The following is a 19,298-nucleotide window of genomic DNA, read 5'->3' on the forward strand; positions in this document are numbered from 1 at the left end:
TTGTATATTTAAGGCATTTTTTTACTAAAATACGAGCATAATAGTAATAATTTCATAGATTATATAATTTCAATATATTACAAATTAGTTTCAATACATGACAATTTTTTTTGAACATTTCGTATATTTTAGGCATTTTTTTATTAAAAGACAAGCATAATCTAAATAACAAAAAAAAAAAAATAAAAAAAAATTGGCCATTTCATACATTTTCTATTAAAGACAAGTATAATAATAATAGTAATAATAATAATGAACAATATTTTCATAGATTATATAGTTTTAAATATCACGATTATCCTTATATATGAGTGAATATAACTAGCAAATCAACTTTTATATAACAAAGTTCTTTAATAATAGGTACAAACATATATTTATATGTGTGAATATATGAATCTAGCCTATTTCATATTGTAAACTTAAAATTTAGCCTATAGGATTAAAATTTAAAATTTTAGCCAGTTTTTGCGTGAAATGTCCGAAATGCCCTTGTATAAATAGTGAATTCTGGCATTTGCGTGAAATGTCCGAAGTGTGCAGCGTGAATTCTTCTTCTTTTCTCCTTCAATCCTTCAAATCTTCAAGCATCCAGCTGCAAATCTTCATCGTCTTCCGGCATCGTGCGGCGCTCCAATTGTCATCTCCGTTGCTTCGCCGAATTTGTCGTTGATGTGCGTGAATTTGTGGTTGATCTGCGTGATTTTATATATTCAATTTTTTTTTGTTCGATAATCTTCAATCTTTAATTTTGTTGTTGTTTTGTTGTTTTTCATAGTTTGTCGTGGTTCGCCGGCGGTTGAAGGTGTGTTTGCGAGGTTCATTGCTGTCGATTTTATCACCCTGGAGTTTGTAGGTTAAAGGTTAGAGCTTTTGTTTCTGTAGTTGTTATGAATGTTCTTCAATTCTCAACTAATTCGTTGAATTCACGACTAGTTATTTAAATTCACAACTGATTTGTGCCTTAGATTTGTTTACATGAACTGGAAACTAGGGTTTGTTGTGCTGGTTGTGAATTGTAGGTATAAATCTATAATTCACAACCATATTAATTTTAGTTGTGAATTTTGTGTGTCAGTTCTGAATTATAGTTTTAGATCTGTTGTGAATTAGTGTCTTAGTGTCTTAGTCGTGAATTAGTGTCACGACTAGGGTTTGTTGTGCTGGTTGTGAATTGACAACAATTTGATGTATTTTGTTGTGAATTATTGTCTTCGGCTGTGAATTAGTGTCTTTGGTTGTGAATTCCCTGTTTCAATTGGTAATTTGCGGATTTTATGTTTTAATTTACAGTTTTTTTATTAATTATATTTTATTATACAGATGAGTCGACCTGAGATTATTATACATTATGGTGGTGAATTGGTGAATGACAAGTATCTTGGTGGACAAAGAAGGTTTCACTTAATTCCTCCTGATGGATTGAAGTATTCGAGCTTGATTAGTCATATTCATTTGCTAGTTGCAGTTGATATGAGCTCTATGTGTTATCTATTAAGTTCTGTTGTTGTGGCACCTGATGGAGATAACATTGTAATGAATGTTATGAATGATTTGGATTTGCAGTATGTTATTGATACTTCTGAGGTTCCCAAAGTGTTTGTGACTGTTTCACCTCGTTTGTTGGCTGGACCTGTTGTTGGAGATGGCTTTGTTAATGATAATCTGTATGAAAACATTGACGATATTGATTTTTACTTAGATGATGGTGATGAGGTTTCTGATGATCAGGATAGTCTTGATGACTTGGATGATGATTTACAGCAAGATGTTCCCACTGTTGTTAGAAGTCGACATATAGTTCCACCTTTGCCATCTTCTTCTTTTGTTAATGATGGTTTGGATGATCAGAGCATTAATGTTGATACTAGCAGTATGCGACAATGGATTATTCCAGGTGCAATGTATCAAGCTTCGTTGCCTGTCGATGGAGCTATTGATGTTGAGTTATATTCTCGAGATTCTTTAGCTGTTGGATCTACCTATATGGACAAAGATAGTATGATTACTGCATTGGGTCTGTACCACTTGAAGAATCGAGTTGAATTTGTTGTTAGTAGGTCATCCACTAGCAGATTTAATGCTAACTGCAAGTATCCAGACGAGTGCCAATTTTTGATGCGTGCGACTGCTTCAAGTACAGTTTGGAGGGTGATCAAGTGGATTGCACCCCACACTTGTCAGATGGATTTTCGCCACCATGGTCCACGTACGGTTTCTTCAAAGATTATTGGTGCTTTTTTTGCACCAACATTGATGCACAATGGTGCAGTTTTGAAGCCTAAGGAGATGGCAGCTCAATTACAGCGAGAGTATGGATTTCATGTTGACTATTCAGCTGCTTATGCTGGGAGGAATCACGCCATCAAGCTTATTTATGGCGATCCTGATAAGTCTTTTCAGTTGATCCCCTCTTATCTTCATATGGTGCAGCATTGCAACCCGGACTCGATTATTGATTTGGAGACTAATGGAGATGATGTCTTTAAGTATTGCTTTATGGCTCTTGGTGCTTGTATTCGTGGTTTTTTATCATCTGGGCGTCCTGTTGTTGTTATTGATGCTACCCATTTAAAAGGAAAGTATAAGGGTGTGATGTTTGTTACTGTGACAAAGGATGGAAATGAACAGGTTTTCCCATTAGCTGTTGGATTGGGTGATAAGGAGAATGACAGTTCATGGTTATGGTTTCTTACACGGTTGAAACGTGCTTTTGGTGTTTTAGAGAACATGTTATTTGTTTCAGATCAGCATATCAGCATAAAGAATGCTGTTGAAGCTGTGTTTCCTGGAGTTCCTCATGGTCTTTGCACGTATCATTTGCAGAAGAACCTTGCAAGATATGGTGCAAATGTTGTAGCTATGTTTCAGAGAGCTGCAAATAGCTACAAGAGGGAGCAATATGATTTGCATTCTGGGCAATTGGCCTTGGTTCGTGACAAAGGTGCATATAGGAAGTTGATGGATATTCAGCCTTCTAGATGGGCATGTAGTCAGTGTAGAGTTCGTAGATATAACTTCATGACGTCTAATTGTGCCGAGGTATTCAATGGTAGGCTTCGATGGGATAGGAGATTGCCCGTATGCACCTTGCTAGAGTTTGTGAGAACATTGATATGTCATTGGTTTGCAGAAAGGCGTAGCAAGGCTTTGGCAAGAACTCATCCACTTACAGAGTGGGCTGCATTGAAACTAGACATCTCAGTTTAGAAAGGTCGGACAATGGAGGTTAATGCAATTAATGCATTCAAATTCCCAGTTTCTTCTAGTGATCGAAACTATGTTGTTGATCTTCGTGCTAGGAGTTGTTCTTGTCATGAGTTTGATCTTGACTTGATCCCTTGCCCTCATGCTGCTGCTGCTATATTGTAAGTTTTTATATGTTTGTCTTTATTTTTGATGTTTTTGCTTTTTTTTGTATTGTATATATTTTATTAAATTTGAATATGTTGTGATTTTGTAGCAAGTCAAAGCAATCTTGCATTGCTTTTGTGTCTAGCTACTATACAATGCAGACGTTACGTGAGATGTATTCTATTGATGTTAATCCTATCCCACATCAAGATGAGTGGGATGTTCCTGCGGATGTGAGTTCAAGGGTTGTTCGTGTACCACAGAATCCTAGTCAATCAGGGCGTCCACAGGCTTCTAGAATTCCTTCAGCAATGGAATCTTCTACAAAGTCACATGTTAGTGTTTGTTCAAGATGCCACAAAACAGGTCATTACAAGTCAAAGTGTAAAGAAGAAATTCCAATTCCCATAGAAAGTGATGAGCAAGAAGTTGATCGTCCTCGTCGTGCTAAGCATTGCAGTATTTGCCAAGAGACTGTGTCCGTCATTTAATGCAAGTGCTTGATTGTGATTTCATGATTTTTTTTTGTTGCTTTTTGTTTTTTGGATTGTGATTGGTTGTGGTTGTGAATTGTTATTTTCGTTGTTATTTTGATTTAATTCTGATCAGTTAGGTCGTATGTTTACTGTTATTGTGATTGAATTCTGAACAAACTTGGTTGTGAATTGTTATATTTACTGTTATGTTATTCTGGACTGTTTTGGCTCTAAGTTGAATGTTGAAGTTTGAATTCACAACTGACCTCTTATTGTTGGTTGTGAATTTAAGATATAATACTTGAATTCCAAACAAACAATATTCGTTGGTCGTGAATTCACAACTGTTATGATTAGTGGTTGTGAATTCATGTTGAAGAGTATGCATTGACAACCCATCTGTACTGTTTTGGTTCTGTGTTGAATGTCGACGTTTGAATTCACAACTGACTTGTTATTGTTTGTTGTGAATTTAAGATATAATACTTCAAGTCACAACCAACAATATTCATTGGTTGTGAATTCACAACTGTTATGATTAGTGGTTGTGAATTCATGCCGAAGAGTATGCATTCACAACCCATAATTCTTGTAGTTGTGAATTGAATATTTAAATATCCTATTGAGAACCAACGGCTAGTTTTGGTTGTCAATTCAAATTTTAAAGCATGAATTTACAACAAGAAATATTGTTTGTTGTGAATTCTTGCTTTAAGACTTGTATTCACAACCGACAATAGCCGTTGGTTGTGAATTCCACTTACAAAGCTTCAATTCACAAGTAATTAGTTTTTTAATTGTGAATTAAGGCCTTTAATCTCGTATTCACAACCAACACTAGCCTTTTGTTGAGAATTTGAGCTTTCAAGTTCGAATTCACAACCATAAAAATTTGCTAGTTGTGAATTAAGATATTAAGTGGAATTCACAACCAACGACAATTGTTGATTGTGAATTCTAGCTTTATGACATGAATTCACAACCAACAATAGTTGTCGATTGTGCATATATAACAAAATTAAATAAAACAGTAACGAAAACAAAATAGCATTTAACTAAAACATTCATCATAACTACCACAACCCAAAGTATTAAAACATTCATCACCTAACCATTCACACTAGCTAGCAAAAGTATTAAAACAGTCAAACCACCACAAACCAAAGTTATTATCCCAAGCATCAAACATAATCAGTTTTAAGTTTCTAAACCAACCACCATTAAAATTTTCAAATTCTTGTTTTCTCACTCGTCATAACTGGTACTGAATGCATAAACTGTCGTCGCCATGTGATTTCTGCACTTCTTCAAACTGTTCCCACTGAAGCCATCTTCCCAGCGCCCTGTCAGAATTGCCTCCACAAACTTTACTGCAAATGGTTCGCAGTTTATATCATCTTTTTGCTCGTACAAGTTGCTTTCCTTAGGATGCTCTATCTTCCATTGCTTCATAGATTCTTCGAGCTCTGGTCTTGCATCGTAGAAACCTGTATATTTCAGTACGTATGGAAGCAATCTAGACAATGGCACGATGTTCTGTGTGCTTAGTACATAGTCATTTGCTGTGAAGATGTGCTGCTGGGAGTCCTAAACTGTGATCGATGCTTCTACCAGATTAATGCATAAGGTGATCCAGTGATTTGCAATGTTCACCACTGCAATAACCTACAAATTCAGAACCAAAAGCAATAGTAGGTTGTGAATTCCCAACCAATATTTTCTTTGGTTGTGATTTTTCTAATACTTTAAATTTTTAATACATAATTAGTGATTTTTACCTTATCATAATCCTGCCATAGTTTAATATGGCCCCACGACGGCTGCTCTCCAATGACAAACTGCGACAGTTCAAATAAGTCTTCCGTATTAATGTGAAGTTTATTTTGTGAACTTGACTCTGGTGTCTCTTCTTCACTTTTGTACTTTACCCATGTTTGGAAGACAGCAGCCTGTATAAGTATAGCGTTTTTTCTTAGTTTTACTTCAAGTATGGAATTGAATATAATATTCATAACCAATTCTACTTGTTGTTGTGAATTCATCCTTTCAAGCATGAATTCACAACCAAAATATAATTTCTAACAACTAATTCACAACCTACAATAGTTAAAATCCTTTGATTATGATTTTTTTTAAGCAAACAGATTTACTTACTGATGAGGAGTGATATGTGCATAGTAGGGAAATGGTGTAAACCAGAGAAGTCATCCTCGCCAGAGGAGGCGTATCTGCCAGAGAAGTCATCCTCGCCAGAGGAGGCGTATTTGCCAGAGAGGTCATCCTCGCCAGAGGAGTCGTGCTTACCAGAGGAGTCACCTCCGCCAGAGACGTCAACATCGCCAGAGAAGACGCCCTCGCCAGAGAAGACATTTTCACCAGAGGAGTCACTAAAAGCGCGAGGAGGTCTCCCGCGTAAAACCGAAATTACTATCTTACCCTTCAATGTATTAAAGGGGCTTAAGCCCAATTATCTTAGGGAATGGGCTTGAGGCCCTAAGGCTTATTCACATGCTTATAAATAGAGACTTAATAGTAGGTTAGAGGGGGATCTCATTTTTTACTCATTCATCTCTTGTAAAATGTAATACTCTCTCGATTATAGTAAAAAACCCCCGTGGACGTAGGTCTTCTCGACCGAACCACGTAAATCCGTGTCGTTTACTGCTTTCTAGTTTAGGTGTTGGTTTCTCGTTTCACCAACTGGCGCCGTCTGTGGGAAAATCGAGCTAAGGCGTGAGATTCATTATTCATCGAGTACTGTTCATCGGGTACTGTTCATCGAAGAAATTGGGGAATTGGGGTTACTGTTCATCGAGAAAAAAATTGAGAAAATTGGGGAATCAGATTACTGTTCATTGGAGAGAAATTGGGGAAATTAGGGATGTGGGTTACTGTTCATCGAGGCTAGAAAATCTGGGCAATCCGGACAATCTTGACCATTACCGATCAAATCGCCGGAGGAGTCCCCTGGTTAGGGGATCTGATTTTTGGGAGATACAGTTCCAATAAAACTCAAGAGTAGAGGAGACATTTGACAGAAAATAAGGGAGCTCGACTGCATTTGGGTGTTAGGGTTTAACAGGAGTACCAATCGTGCGCCGTCATCGCGCTGGTCGCCGGTCGCCATCGGTCACCGCTGGTTCACCTACACGTCGCGCACCATCGCCATTACCAGATTCCATTCATCCTTAACAATCGAAGGGATGCGTAGTTGCTGCTCAATCTGGCTCGTCGAGAAGAGAAAAGGGGAATCGGGATTCTGGGCAGGGAGTTCATCTTCATCGATTCTACCACTGAGGTCATCGAGTTTCTTTCTCGATTCATAGCTGTTGTTCACTCTAGCGACCCACAAATCTACATCCCAACTCCGCCGCCACCACTGAAGAGCCGGCGGGCGCCACCTGAAACTCGCCTCCATCTCCGAGTTCGCCACTGTACTTGGACTGCCGTTGCTACTATGCTCGGGTTCCGACGAGTCTGCAAGAGCTCACCGTCTTCGTTTCCCCAAGAGCTCGACTAAACAGGGCACTTGACCCTCCAACAAAAGCTAAGTCCAATCTTCTATATGCAATAAAATGTTTGATGCTTCAAATAAAACAGCTAGCTATAAAAAAGTCAAAGATGTATCTATATCTCATTGTATGATCGTGGTGTGATATGTGCATTAAAGTGATTTTTATTATCAACTATGGTCTGTTGATGCGAGCAAACTTTAGAATATTGGAACACGCTTAACTGAGCCTGAAATTGTTTGAGATGACATCAACTTGGCAATTCGCTAATCAAGTTTGTAGCATATGGTGTATACTGTGGAATATGGAAAAGGATTTGACCCTCTAAACAATTATTATTATGCGTATTGATTATCTTTTAGCATGGTTGCAATAGTATGAAAGTCAGATTGGGGCGAGCACCCATATCTTGGTGAAATATGTGAGTTGGTTAGTTGTCAATCCAAGAAAAATGATGCAGAGCGTGTGGCCTGATTCGTTGTCTAATTGATCCTTTTAATTGATCTCCACTCTTGTTATGTTGATCATTTCAATTGGCATAAGACCGTTTTTGAGCCAAGAAGTTTTGGAAGGGGCATGAATGATTTTCTAATAGCTTATGTATTGTTTGCTTTTCAAAGTCAACTGTGAGGTGTTGATCAAATCTGGCATGATCGATTCTTGATTGGCTTGATGTCCATTTATGCTTAATTATTTTGATAGCTTTAATGAAAAACATAAATTCTTCATTGTGTGTAAGTGAGTACAAATATGTAATCAAGTAGAGGCCTAGAATCAGCCGTTCATACTAAACTCGAGCAGCGTTTCCCAGTTCATAAATCCGGTTTTGAAATTGTGCTGTAGATATTTTATTTGCAATAGATCTCTCTGTTCGCAGACTAAATTGGCCTTATCTTATATCTGTTGTGATTTTTTGGGAATTTCTCTGATCTGATAGGTATTCCTCTGCTCTGACGAGGTGACGGGCATTCCTCTGCTCTGACGGGTGACGGGCATTCCTCTGCCCTGACGAGGTGACGGGCATTCCTCTGCTCTGACGGGTGACGGGCATTCCTCTGCCCTGACGGGTGACGGGCATTCCTCTGTCCTGACGGGTGACGGGCATTCCTCTGCTCTGACGGGTGACGGGCATTCCTCTGCCCTGACGGGTGACGGACATTCCTCTGCCCTGACGGGTGACGGGCATTCCTCTGCTCTGACGGGTGACGGGCATTCCTCTGCCCTGCCGGGTGCTCTGACGGGTGTTTCTCTGCTCTGGCGAGTGCTCTGCCGGGTGCTCTGACTGGTATTTCTCTGCTCAGACGGGCTGCTCTGACGGGAAACACAGATTTTGGGAAAGACTTGTACAAATATGATAAACATCATAACATAGAAAGGTAACCCACTAACTAGTGGGGATTCAGGTACTTCGCAGAACTATACTTTATCATTGCAGGATCTTGTCAAAACATGTGAACTTGATTGGGATATATTATTCTTTGTCACTTAGAAAAAATCATGATTTATATGATCTTTGATGGGATTTGAAAATTTGAATGAATTCATCGGTATATGAATATGGGAATCAAGTTGTGGCAATGGATTATATAATCTAGGGTTCGAATTCTCTTTGCAGCCCTGTCTTAAAGGGGCTTTCATATTTATACTAATATCTGTGCCTAAGAGATCTTGTAGCACAGGGAAATTAAATTGGGGAAAGCTTTGAACAAAATATGGGAACCGCCATAACGTGAAAACGGTAAACCACTTGTAAGTGGTAATTCAGGTACTTCGCTGAACTTTATCTCGTGGAAGCATGTGAGCATGATGGGGGAGTATTATGCTTTATTACTAGGCAAAATTATGTTTTTAGGGTATTTTTATGGGAACATGTAAGTAGGATAGGGATTTGGGAAATATTCTACTTCCTTACTTGGGCAAAACCATGACTTATATGATCTATGCTGGGATTTATGCAATAATAATTATGTCTTGGAAGCTGCACACCTTCTGCATATATGCTAGGGCTTGAACTGCAACTTGAATTATGTTACTTGGGAACTGTAGTTATGCTAACTCTCTCACAATCATCACAAGCATGAGCACCAAACACACACACACACTTAACATGTTCATGCAGGGCATTGCACATGTCACCAGAGGGGGGAGTAGGGTGTATACCCGTAGTCCCCAATTTTCAAATTCAAAAATTGCTTCTCAGCAAGTCAAGGGAAAAACAGAGGGATCATGCTTCACCAGAGCAGAGGGGTCACACCCAACCAGAACAGAGAGGTCCCTGACAATCGTAAGCCGCGAAAGTTGGTCGTGCCATCCGGGCCTTCCATGCTCCGCGCAGAGGTTCCTGACAATCGTAAGCCGCGAAAGTTGGTCGTGCCATCCGGGCCTTCCATGCTCCGCGCAGAGGTTCCTGACAATCGTAAGCCGCGAAAGTTGGTTGCGCCACCCGGGCCCTCCATGCTCCGCGCAGAGATAGCACTTAATCATAAGCCGCGAAAGTTGGTTGCACCCCCCGGGTTTTCCATGCTCCGCGCAGAGGTTGCTTTAACCGTAAGCCACGAAAGTTGGTGGCACCCCCCAGGTCCTCCATGCTCCGTGCAGGGTGTTCCTGTCAATCGTAAGCCGCGAAAGTTGGTTGCGCCACCCGGGCCCTCCATGCTACGCGCAGAGATAGCACTTAATCATAAGCCGCGAAAGTTGGTTGCACCCCCCGGGTTTTCCATGCTCCGCGCAGAGGTTGCTTTAACCGTAAGCCACGAAAGTTGGTGGCACCCCCCAGGTCCTCCATGCTCCGTGCAGGGTGTTCCTGTCAATCGTAAGCCGCGAAAGTTGGTTGCGCCACCCGGGCCCTCCATGCTCCGCGCAGAGATAGCACTTAATCATAAGCCGCGAAAGTTGGTTGCACCCCCCGGGTTTTCCATGCTCCGCGCAGAGGTTGCTTTAACCGTAAGCCACGAAAGTTGGTGGCACCATCCGGGCCTTCCATGCTCCGTGCAGGGTGTTCCTGTCAATCGTAAGCCGCGAAAGTTGGTTGCGCCACCCGGGCCCTCCATGCTCCGCGCAGAGATAGCACTTAATCATAAGCCGCGAAAGTTGGTTGCACCCCCCGGGTTTTCCATGCTCCGCGCAGAGGTTGCTTTAACCGTAAGCCACGAAAGTTGGTGGCACCCCCCGGGTCCTCCATGCTCCGTGCAGGGTGTTCCTGTCAATCGTAAGCCGCGAAAGTTGGTTGCGCCACCCGGGCCCTCCATGCTCCGCGCAGAGATAGCACTTAATCATAAGCCGCGAAAGTTGGTTGCACCCCCCGGGTTTTCCATGCTCCGCGCAGAGGTTGCTTTAACCGTAAGCCACGAAAGTTGGTGGCACCCCCCAGGTCCTCCATGCTCCGTGCAGGGTGTTCCTGTCAATCGTAAGCCGCGAAAGTTGGTTGCGCCACCCGGGCCCTCCATGCTCCGCGCAGAGATAGCACTTAATCATAAGCCGCGAAAGTTGGTTGCACCCCCCGGGTTTTCCATGCTCCGCGCAGAGGTTGCTTTAACCGTAAGCCACGAAAGTTGGTGGCACCCCCCGGGTCCTCCATGCTCCGTGCAGGGTGTTCCTGTCAATCGTAAGCCGCGAAAGTTGGTTGCGCCACCCGGGCCCTCCATGCTCCGCGCAGAGATAGCACTTAATCATAAGCCGCGAAAGTTGGTTGCACCCCCCGGGTTTTCCATGCTCCGCGCAGAGGTTGCTTTAACCGTAAGCCACGAAAGTTGGTGGCACCCCCCGGGTCCTCCATGCTCCGTGCAGGGTGTTCCTGTCAATCGTAAGCCGCGAAAGTTGGTTGCGCCACCCGGGCCCTCCATGCTCCGCGCAGAGATAGTACTTAATCATAAGCCGCGAAAGTTGGTTGCACCCCCCGGGTTTTCCATGCTCCGCGCAGAGGTTGCTTTAACCGTAAGCCACGAAAGTTGGTCACACCCCCCGGGTTTTCCATGCTCCGTGCAGGGTGTTATTTCAATCGTAAGCCGCGAAAGTTGGTTGCACCCCCCCGGGTCTTCCATGCTCCGCGCAGAGTGTTCAAGCTTGGATGGGAAGCAGCAAAGGAGGGAAGCAGCAAAGGAATGCATACAAAGGAGGGAAGCAGCTGAGGAATACTCCACCGTGATCTCACTGCTCTGCCGTGATTTCACTGCTCTACTGTGATTTCACCACTCTGCCGTGATTTCACTGCTCTACCATGATTTCACTGCTTTGCCGTGATTTCACTGCCCTACTGTGATTTCACTGCTCTGCAGTGATCCCAATGCTCAGCCACCGTCCGTGATCTCAATGCTCAGCCACCGTCCGTGATCCCAATGCTCAGCCACCGTCCGTGATCTCAATGCTCAGCCACCATCCGTGATTTCAATGCTCTTCCGGGATTTCAATCCTCTGTCGGGATTTTAATGCTCTACCGGGATCTCAATCCTTTGTCGGGATTTCAATGCTCTTCCGGGATTTCAATCCTCTGTCGGGATTTCAATGCTCTACCGGGATCTCAATCCTTTGTCGGGATTTCAATGCTCTTCCGGGATTTCAATCCTCTGTCGGGATTTCAATGCTCTACCGGGATCTCAATCCTCTGTCGGGATTTCAATGCTCTTCCGGGATCTCAATCCTCTATCGGGATTTCAATGCTCTACCGGGATTTCAATCCTCTGTCGGGATTTCAATGCTCCGCCATGACTTTAATGTTCTGCTCTGAAAGGGCATGTCTATGCTCTGACCGGGCTGCTCTGAGGGACATTTCTCTGCTCTGAGGGTATTTCTCTGCTCTGAAAGGGTATTTCTCTACTCTGATCGGGCTGCTCTGAAGGTATTTCTCTGCTCTGAAAGGGTATTTCTCTGCTCTGATCGGGCTGCTCTGAAGGCATTTCTCTGCTTTGAGGGGCATTTCTCTGCTCTGATCGGGCTGCTCTGAAGGTATTTCTCTGCTCTGAAAGGGTATTTCTCTGCTCTGATCGGGCTGCTCTGAAGGCATTTCTCTGCTCTGAGGGACATTTCTCTGCTCTGATCGGGCTGCTCTGAAGGTATTTCTCTGCTCTGAAAGGGTATTTCTCTGCTCTGATCGGGCTGCTCCGAAGGTATTTCTCTGCTCTGAAAGAGTATTTCTCTGCTCTGATCGGGCTGCTCTGAAGGCATTTCTCTGCTCTGAGGGGCATTTCTCTGCTCTGATCGGGCTGCTCTGAAGGTATTTCTCTGCTCTGAAAGGGTATTTCTCTGCTCTGATCGGGCTGCTCTGAAGGCATTTCTCTGCTCTGAAAGGGTATTTATATGCTCTAACCGGGCTGGGGTATTTCTCTGCTTTGACCGGGCCGCTCTGATATGTATTTCTCTGCTCTGATCGGGCTGGGGTACTTCTCTGCTCTGACCGGGCTGGGGTACTTCTCTGCTCTGACCGGGCTGATGTATTTCTCTGCTCTGACCGGGCTGTTCTGATGGGAATTTCTCTGATCTGATATGTATTTTTCTGCTCTGACCGGGCTGTTCTGACGGGGATTTCTCTGATCTGATATGTATTTCTCTGTTCTGACGGGCAGTTCTCTGAGCTGATAAACATTTTTCTGCTCTGATCGTGTTGGGTATTTCTCTGTTCTACTCTACGGGCTACACTATTTTGCGTCTCTGCTCTATGGGCTGTTTTGATCTATTCTAATCGCTGCTCAGCGAGGAATAAGCCGCCTCTTGGGCGTGCCACTGTTATCTATTGGCCTTCTCACGCGCTGGATTTCTTACGCGCTCAACAACAGGGTATATTGTTCAGACTCGATAAATATTTATGACGGGTTTTCTCACATGATCAGAGTATCATATTTCTCACTTCAACATGGGTTTTCCTATGTTATTCGGGTATTCTTGCAACGGTCTTCTGATTTATCTAACACAAAGCATTCATATTGCTTATCTATGCAAAGTATTCAATATGGGGTATTCTCAGCGCTGGTTTTCTTATGCGCCCAAAGAAATGGAAATTATTTATCTTTGTCAACATTCAACAAACAAGAAGGAAATCTAACTTGGAACTACAATTCCAAAGTCAAGGGAAAAATGTTTATCTTTGCTTTCTTATAATATTAAAACTCTTATGTCTTCATGATTTGCAGGGATTAAGGAAAACAGCACAGCGTTGGCTTTAACGATACTTCGCTGGTTGAACACGAAGAATACCCGGTTCAACCAGACTAGGGGGGAGTGGTTGATGAGGAGTGATATGTGCATAGTAGGGAAATGGTGTAAACCAGAGAAGTCATCCTCGCCAGAGGAGGCGTATCTGCCAGAGAAGTCATCCTCGCCAGAGGAGGCGTATTTGCCAGAGAGGTCATCCTCGCCAGAGGAGTCGTGCTTACCAGAGGAGTCACCTCCGCCAGAGACGTCAACATCGCCAGAGAAGACATTTTCACCAGAGGAGTCACTAAAAGCGCGAGGAGGTCTCCCGCGTAAAACCGAAATTACTATCTTACCCTTCAATGTATTAAAGGGGCTTAAGCCCAATTATCTTAGGGAATGGGCTTGAGGCCCTAAGGCTTATTCACATGCTTATAAATAGAGACTTAGTAGTAGGTTAGAGGGGGGGGGATCTCATTTTTTACTCATTCATCTCTTGTAAAATGTAATACTCTCTCGATTATAGTAAAAAACCCCCAAAACCCCCGTGGACGTAGGTCTTCTCGACCGAACCACGTAAATCCGTGTCGTTTACTGCTTTTTAGTTTAGGTGTTGGTTTCTCGTTTCACCACTTACCATGAAAGTTGTAGAAGTGATCGTCACTCGTCTTTTGAATTTAATTATGCCAGCCATCTCTGGGGACGTGTACAATACAGCCAAGTAGGAATCGATATGGATGTTTTCCATTTTCTTTTTGGGATCTGCCATGATCTTGAAGAAGGCAGACGTCACAGCCATTGGCAAACCAACATTTCGCCTACATTATACATTATCACTACTACAAAAATGCACATACATAACACCTCATACATAACGGTTTTTTGAAAAAACCGTTATGTATGAGCGCATTTTTAGAATAGATAACGGTTTTGACAAAAAACCGTTATCTATGTAGTGTTGTCCATACGTTTAGATAACGGTTTGAGTTATTCCGTTATATTTGTGCGTTATCTATTAGATACATACATAACGGTATTACAAAACCGTTAAGCCGACCGTTATCTATGAGCATCTTTTTATAGAATTTTAAAAATTAAAAGAAAAAAAAAATCAAAAAATTGGCTTCTTCTTCCCCAAATTGGCTTCGACACCACCACTTTCCCCAAAAACTTAAAGAAAAACAGGGCTTCTGCAATTCTTCTTCTCCATCCGCCTTCTTCTCCATCCGCCTTCTTCTTCGCCTCTCCTCCCCCCATCCGCCTTCTTCTTCCCCAAATCGACCCCTCTGCCATATACCAACTCTGTTCGCCCCGATTCTCCACCAAGTCCCGACTTCGAACCATGCCGATGCTCCAGCGCGGCGCACACTTCGGCGACCCGGATCGACGCCTCCTTCACCAACTCCAGCGCGGCGCACGCTTCGGCGACCCGGATCGAACCAAGTCCCAGCTTCGAACCCTAGGTTGTCGCAGGTGGCCTGTCATCGAAGCCTCTCAGGAAAGCCAACTTTCCCCTCACGACCTATCTCGAGCTCCTCTCTTTTTTCCCCAAATTCAGAACCCTAGGTCGTTTGTCGCCACCTCCACCGCTTCCACCGGTAGTCACCTCCCTCGCACTGAAATACTCCGATTTTAATGGCAGCGACCCTCTCTCTCTCAGATAATATGCACAAATTGGGCATAACTTTATCTTTCTAGGGTTCTAAATTGCTCCGGTAACGACAGTTCTCTCCAACTCCAGTAAGTCCTGAACTCTGCACTTCTCTACTCTGGGTTCGAATTTTTAAATTCTCGAGCAATTTTGTAAGTTATGCATACTTAGTAAGTTCTAGTTCTCTTCTTCGGAGAACGGGGTGTTGCAGTTGATTGATTCTTGTAGTCCGACTTAATTCAATTGCTTCTTGCACTGTAGTTATTGAATTCGCGGGGGATTCTGAATTCTTGATTGCTCCGGGTCCGAATTGTTATGACAGTTTTCTTAGGTGGTAAGCTTTGCTTAATTGAATATTAGGCATGGTGGATGCTCACAATGAAATCATGTCTTGTATTCCTGTGCTCTAAGACCTAAATTTGAAACTGATCGTGTATTGTTAGGCTGATGCTGGAGGTTCACCCTCACTTGTTGCTCGAGGATTCAGCACTGTTCAGGCTGCTAGTGGTGGTGAGCAACTTGAAATTCAAGTTCCAGTTGAAAGGTTCATTCTTCATTTCTCATCTGCTATCTCTTTATCTATATGCATATATTTATATGTGTATTTGTGTTTTTTTATTATTTACTATGTTTGTGGAACTGAGGTGCTAAGTGATTTGTCACAATTTCAGAAACGACTATCTCTGTCCTTGGAATAGTCATTAAGCCCAGATTCCTTTGACTCTTCATTTCTAAACATATTCATCTTAATAAAATACTGCTCAACCTCAGATATATTTGGCTAAAACTGGCAGATTTTTGTATTATATTTTGTCTTACCCTCTTGAAATTTGTTTATGGGAGAGAGAGAGCGAGAGATTGTATATATATGTGTATATATATAAAAATGGTTATTGTGACGTAAGAGCTAGCTTGCTTGTTGAGTATTGAAAGCTAAGGCTGCCTATGGTTCATGCTTGCACGTATGGAACTATTACTTTGAAATTGATGCTTCATTCAACCAAAAATATTGTCTTTGTAAATAGCATATCCTAATCCAAGATTCCTAGTTTTTTTGCATGGAAATATGGAGCTAGATTTAATGAAGTAACTCCCACTCTAGCTATAGCAGCAACCTGTAGGGCTTTTTTGGATTGCTGGATCAGGTATTAATTTTGGATCTATAATCAGAATTGTGTTGTTATCAAAAAGCTTGAAGCAGCTTCATCGAAGATATTTGGTGGGGATAGATCTAAGATCAAGAAAATTGAAGAGCTGCGAGACAATATCAGAGTAATACAAACGAATAAAGGTGGGATATCTAACCTAGTCCTAGTGTTTGTGCTTTTTCTGTAGTATTATTTTCACTATCAAAAAGACACAATCGAGTTTGATTTTTGGGGCAGAAATAACATCTTTGTCACAGTTGAAAAAAATATTACATGTATGTTAAAGGGGCTGCCTTCTTGTAGTTTTTGTGGATTTGCTTCTTCTAGTTCTTTTATGTTAAAGGGGCTGCCTTCTTCTAGTTCTTGTAGTGCTTTTACATGTATGTTAAAGTGAATCTATGTTACATTTTTGGGGATTTGCTTCAAATTTTGAATAGTGTTCTTGTGGTGAAAGGGGCTGCCTTCTTGTAGTTCTCTTAGAATGACTTCGTCTGCATTCGTTTCTTTAGGATGGCCATTTGCTTAGTTTCTCTCAATATCCTACTTCTTACATGTATATTACTGTGTTTAGTATTCGAAGTTGGGTATCATGTGAAGAAGAGAGTTTGCTTGAATCTGACTAGTGAAGAGTTGGAAGTATTCATCCAGATTTTGGACCCTTGTCCAAATTGTTGTTTTCTCTCATCCTATGATTACCTTAAAAAAAAAAAAAAAAAACTAGGCTAGATGGTTATTTGATTTTGATGGAATAGATTTGATGTTTGAGTGTTTAATTATTCTGTAGGCAATAAGAGTATTATATGTTAAATTAGTTTTTGAAATTCCTTTAGTTAGATAATAATGGGAATTAAGTTGGAGAAAGTTGGTCAACTAGTTGGATTCTAGAATACCAAGAATGAGGAAGAAACGAAGGGATAATTTTTTTCCTACTTTTTTTTTATCTTTATCTCTTGTAAATTAAATTTTTATCATGTGAACTTGAAATGATGTAAAATTTGGGGATCTAAATGTTGATTGCTTTATGGTAGTTCTCAATCGAAAATTTGGGAACCTACTGCTTGATTGCTTTATGGTAGTTCTCAATCGAAAATTTTCTCATTCTATTAATTGTTTGGAAGATATGGATGAGTGAGTGATTTATTGCCCATTGGTTGAATTGGATGGTTGTGTGACTAGCTTGTTTAGTGTCTTCCTTGATGTGAGGGGAATTGTGATTATGAGGATTACTCAGCTTGCCGTCTAATTTGTAGAAATTTGTACATGGTTTTGTGTTCACTGCCTTTTTTGCTTGTATCTCTAGTTTGTGGATAATGAAGTAGAAAATGAGCTGTAATGATGATGAAAATGGGCTTTTAGTTTGGTTGATGCATTTGGTTTTTGTTGTGATTTAAGGCGTTTCGAGCACTGCTTGCATTTAACATAATGATGCAATATTGTGATAGGGATACACACATAAGTTTGAGATTGCAGAGACATGTTTTGGAGAGATGGGGAGCCATTTAGGATAATTGGAGGAGACTTGCATTATTTCCGAGTGCATCTTGAGGTATGTAAGGTCACTATTATGTTGGTATTTTGTTTTACCTTGGACCAAAAATCATATGCTTGTTCTTGCATCAATTTTGGGTACTTTTAGTGCTTAGTAATATTTTCCTAAAAAATGTGAAATGGAGAAGTTTTTAGTGCTTAGTAACTTGATAGGTTTTGTCCATTTTACCAATCACTTTGATATGCTTTTTAAGTGTTTATCATGATGCTCTATATTGTGATTCTTGGTTGGCTCTTTGTATGATTTTGTGGCAGGTTTGTGGTGGATTAAATGAGTCGTACGTTGAGCTGAAGAGGCTTGTGAATTCACAAGAAAAGTTGTACCATATGGCTAGCTAGTTGCATATTTAATATGTTTAGTATTTTTGTAAGGCATAATAGTATAGATAGAGCAGTTGTTGAATTTTGACTATATTCAAATCTTGTATGAATTCTTTTTTATGATAATAATATAAAATTAAATATTTTGGATGATATATAATATTATTATTGTTGGTTTTATCATTTATACTGTTATGTATAAATTAATAGATAACGGAGAAATAGAAATCTAATTACGGTAAAAAACGTTATACATAACGGATTACCAAACGTTATTAATATCAAAAAAACGTTATGTATAGGTGTGTACATAACAGTGAATATTAAACTTTCATGACGGTTTGAAACGTTATGTATAATACTATAGATAACGGATATAATCCGTTACATATATATAAACAATCATTATGTATAATAGAATAGATAACGGATATAATACTATAGATAACGGATATAATCCGTTATGTATAATAGAATAGATAACGCTTAAATCTCCGTTATGTATGAAATCCACATACATTACACAATTATATATTACGGATATTTTCGCACATAGATAACGGATAAAATCCGTTATCTATGAGCGAATTTGGCGTAGTGTATACATGTGTTAGAGTTTATATATTTTTCAGTTGAAGCAAAATGAAATATATCATAAAACTAATTTGCATAGAATTCACAACCAAAACATAGAATTATTTTATTTTTTTGGCTGCAGGGGTGGGGTTGTTGTGAATTACATTAGGGTTAATGATTTAAGGTTTAGAATGGTTTTAGGGTTGTGAATTAATTTTTTATTGTGATTTCACAATAAAAAATTCCAGTTCTTGAATTCACAACCTTAATCTGTAACATTCTTGTTTTGAAATTGATGTCTAAAATATAATACTGATTTGTAATTTTTGGTTGTGAATTCAAGTTTTGAAGCTTGAATTCACAACCAACTGTAATTGTTGGTTGTGAATTAATGTAAAAAATCAGTAACAGACATAACAATTTACACATAACAATTTACACAGAACATGTTTTTTTAAATATTTTACATTTGTATTCATATTATAATAACTTTTATGTAAAAGATAAAAGTTAGTGTACTTACTTGTCCTTTGCTGTTTTGAGGAATTTGTCAAAGTTTGCTCCTCTCTTGTCATACGGACGAAATGGG

At 40.6% G+C, this 19,298-nt stretch overlaps 4 protein-coding genes across 14 annotated transcripts; 3 read left to right on the top strand and 1 right to left on the bottom strand.

Moving 5' to 3' along the window:
* Window positions 1–1,323: 1,323 nt before the first annotated feature.
* On the top strand, window positions 1,324–3,210 carry LOC131023224 (uncharacterized). Its single transcript, XM_057952766.1, has one exon. It carries the CDS (start codon window positions 1,324–1,326, stop codon window positions 3,208–3,210), a length of 1,887 nt encoding a protein of 628 aa, XP_057808749.1.
* Window positions 3,211–3,222: 12 nt separating this feature from the next.
* LOC131023226 (uncharacterized) lies at window positions 3,223–3,845 on the top strand. Its single transcript, XM_057952767.1, has 2 exons — window positions 3,223–3,368; window positions 3,464–3,845. The coding sequence occupies exons 1-2, from the start codon at window positions 3,223–3,225 to the stop codon at window positions 3,843–3,845; spliced, it is 528 nt and encodes a 175-aa protein (XP_057808750.1).
* Window positions 3,846–4,866: 1,021 nt separating this feature from the next.
* LOC131019567 (uncharacterized) lies at window positions 4,867–6,438 on the bottom strand. Its single transcript, XM_057948145.1, has 3 exons — window positions 5,985–6,438; window positions 5,609–5,779; window positions 4,867–5,495 (listed from the first exon to the last, which is right to left on the bottom strand). The coding sequence occupies exons 1-3, from the start codon at window positions 6,198–6,200 to the stop codon at window positions 5,418–5,420; spliced, it is 465 nt and encodes a 154-aa protein (XP_057804128.1). The 5' UTR covers window positions 6,201–6,438; the 3' UTR covers window positions 4,867–5,417.
* Window positions 6,439–6,441: 3 nt separating this feature from the next.
* LOC131019553 (pollen-specific leucine-rich repeat extensin-like protein 1) lies at window positions 6,442–18,276 on the top strand. Of its 11 annotated transcripts, none has more exons than XM_057948125.1 (6): window positions 6,442–15,268; window positions 15,378–15,450; window positions 15,560–15,660; window positions 16,287–16,407; window positions 17,707–17,810; window positions 18,068–18,276. In XM_057948125.1, exon 1 carries the CDS (start codon window positions 9,569–9,571, stop codon window positions 11,522–11,524), a length of 1,956 nt encoding a protein of 651 aa, XP_057804108.1. In that variant the 5' UTR covers window positions 6,442–9,568; the 3' UTR covers window positions 11,525–15,268; window positions 15,378–15,450; window positions 15,560–15,660; window positions 16,287–16,407; window positions 17,707–17,810; window positions 18,068–18,276. The 11 variants fall into 11 exon arrangements, with proteins under 11 accessions (XP_057804108.1, XP_057804112.1, XP_057804106.1 ...); XM_057948129.1 differs by having other exon boundaries at window positions 15,378–15,447; XM_057948123.1 differs by having other exon boundaries at window positions 6,442–15,205.
* Window positions 18,277–19,298: the final 1,022 nt, after the last annotated feature.

This window comes from Salvia miltiorrhiza, chromosome 4 (genome assembly GCF_028751815.1).
Source record: "Salvia miltiorrhiza cultivar Shanhuang (shh) chromosome 4, IMPLAD_Smil_shh, whole genome shotgun sequence".
NCBI lineage: Eukaryota > Viridiplantae > Streptophyta > Magnoliopsida > Lamiales > Lamiaceae > Salvia > Salvia miltiorrhiza.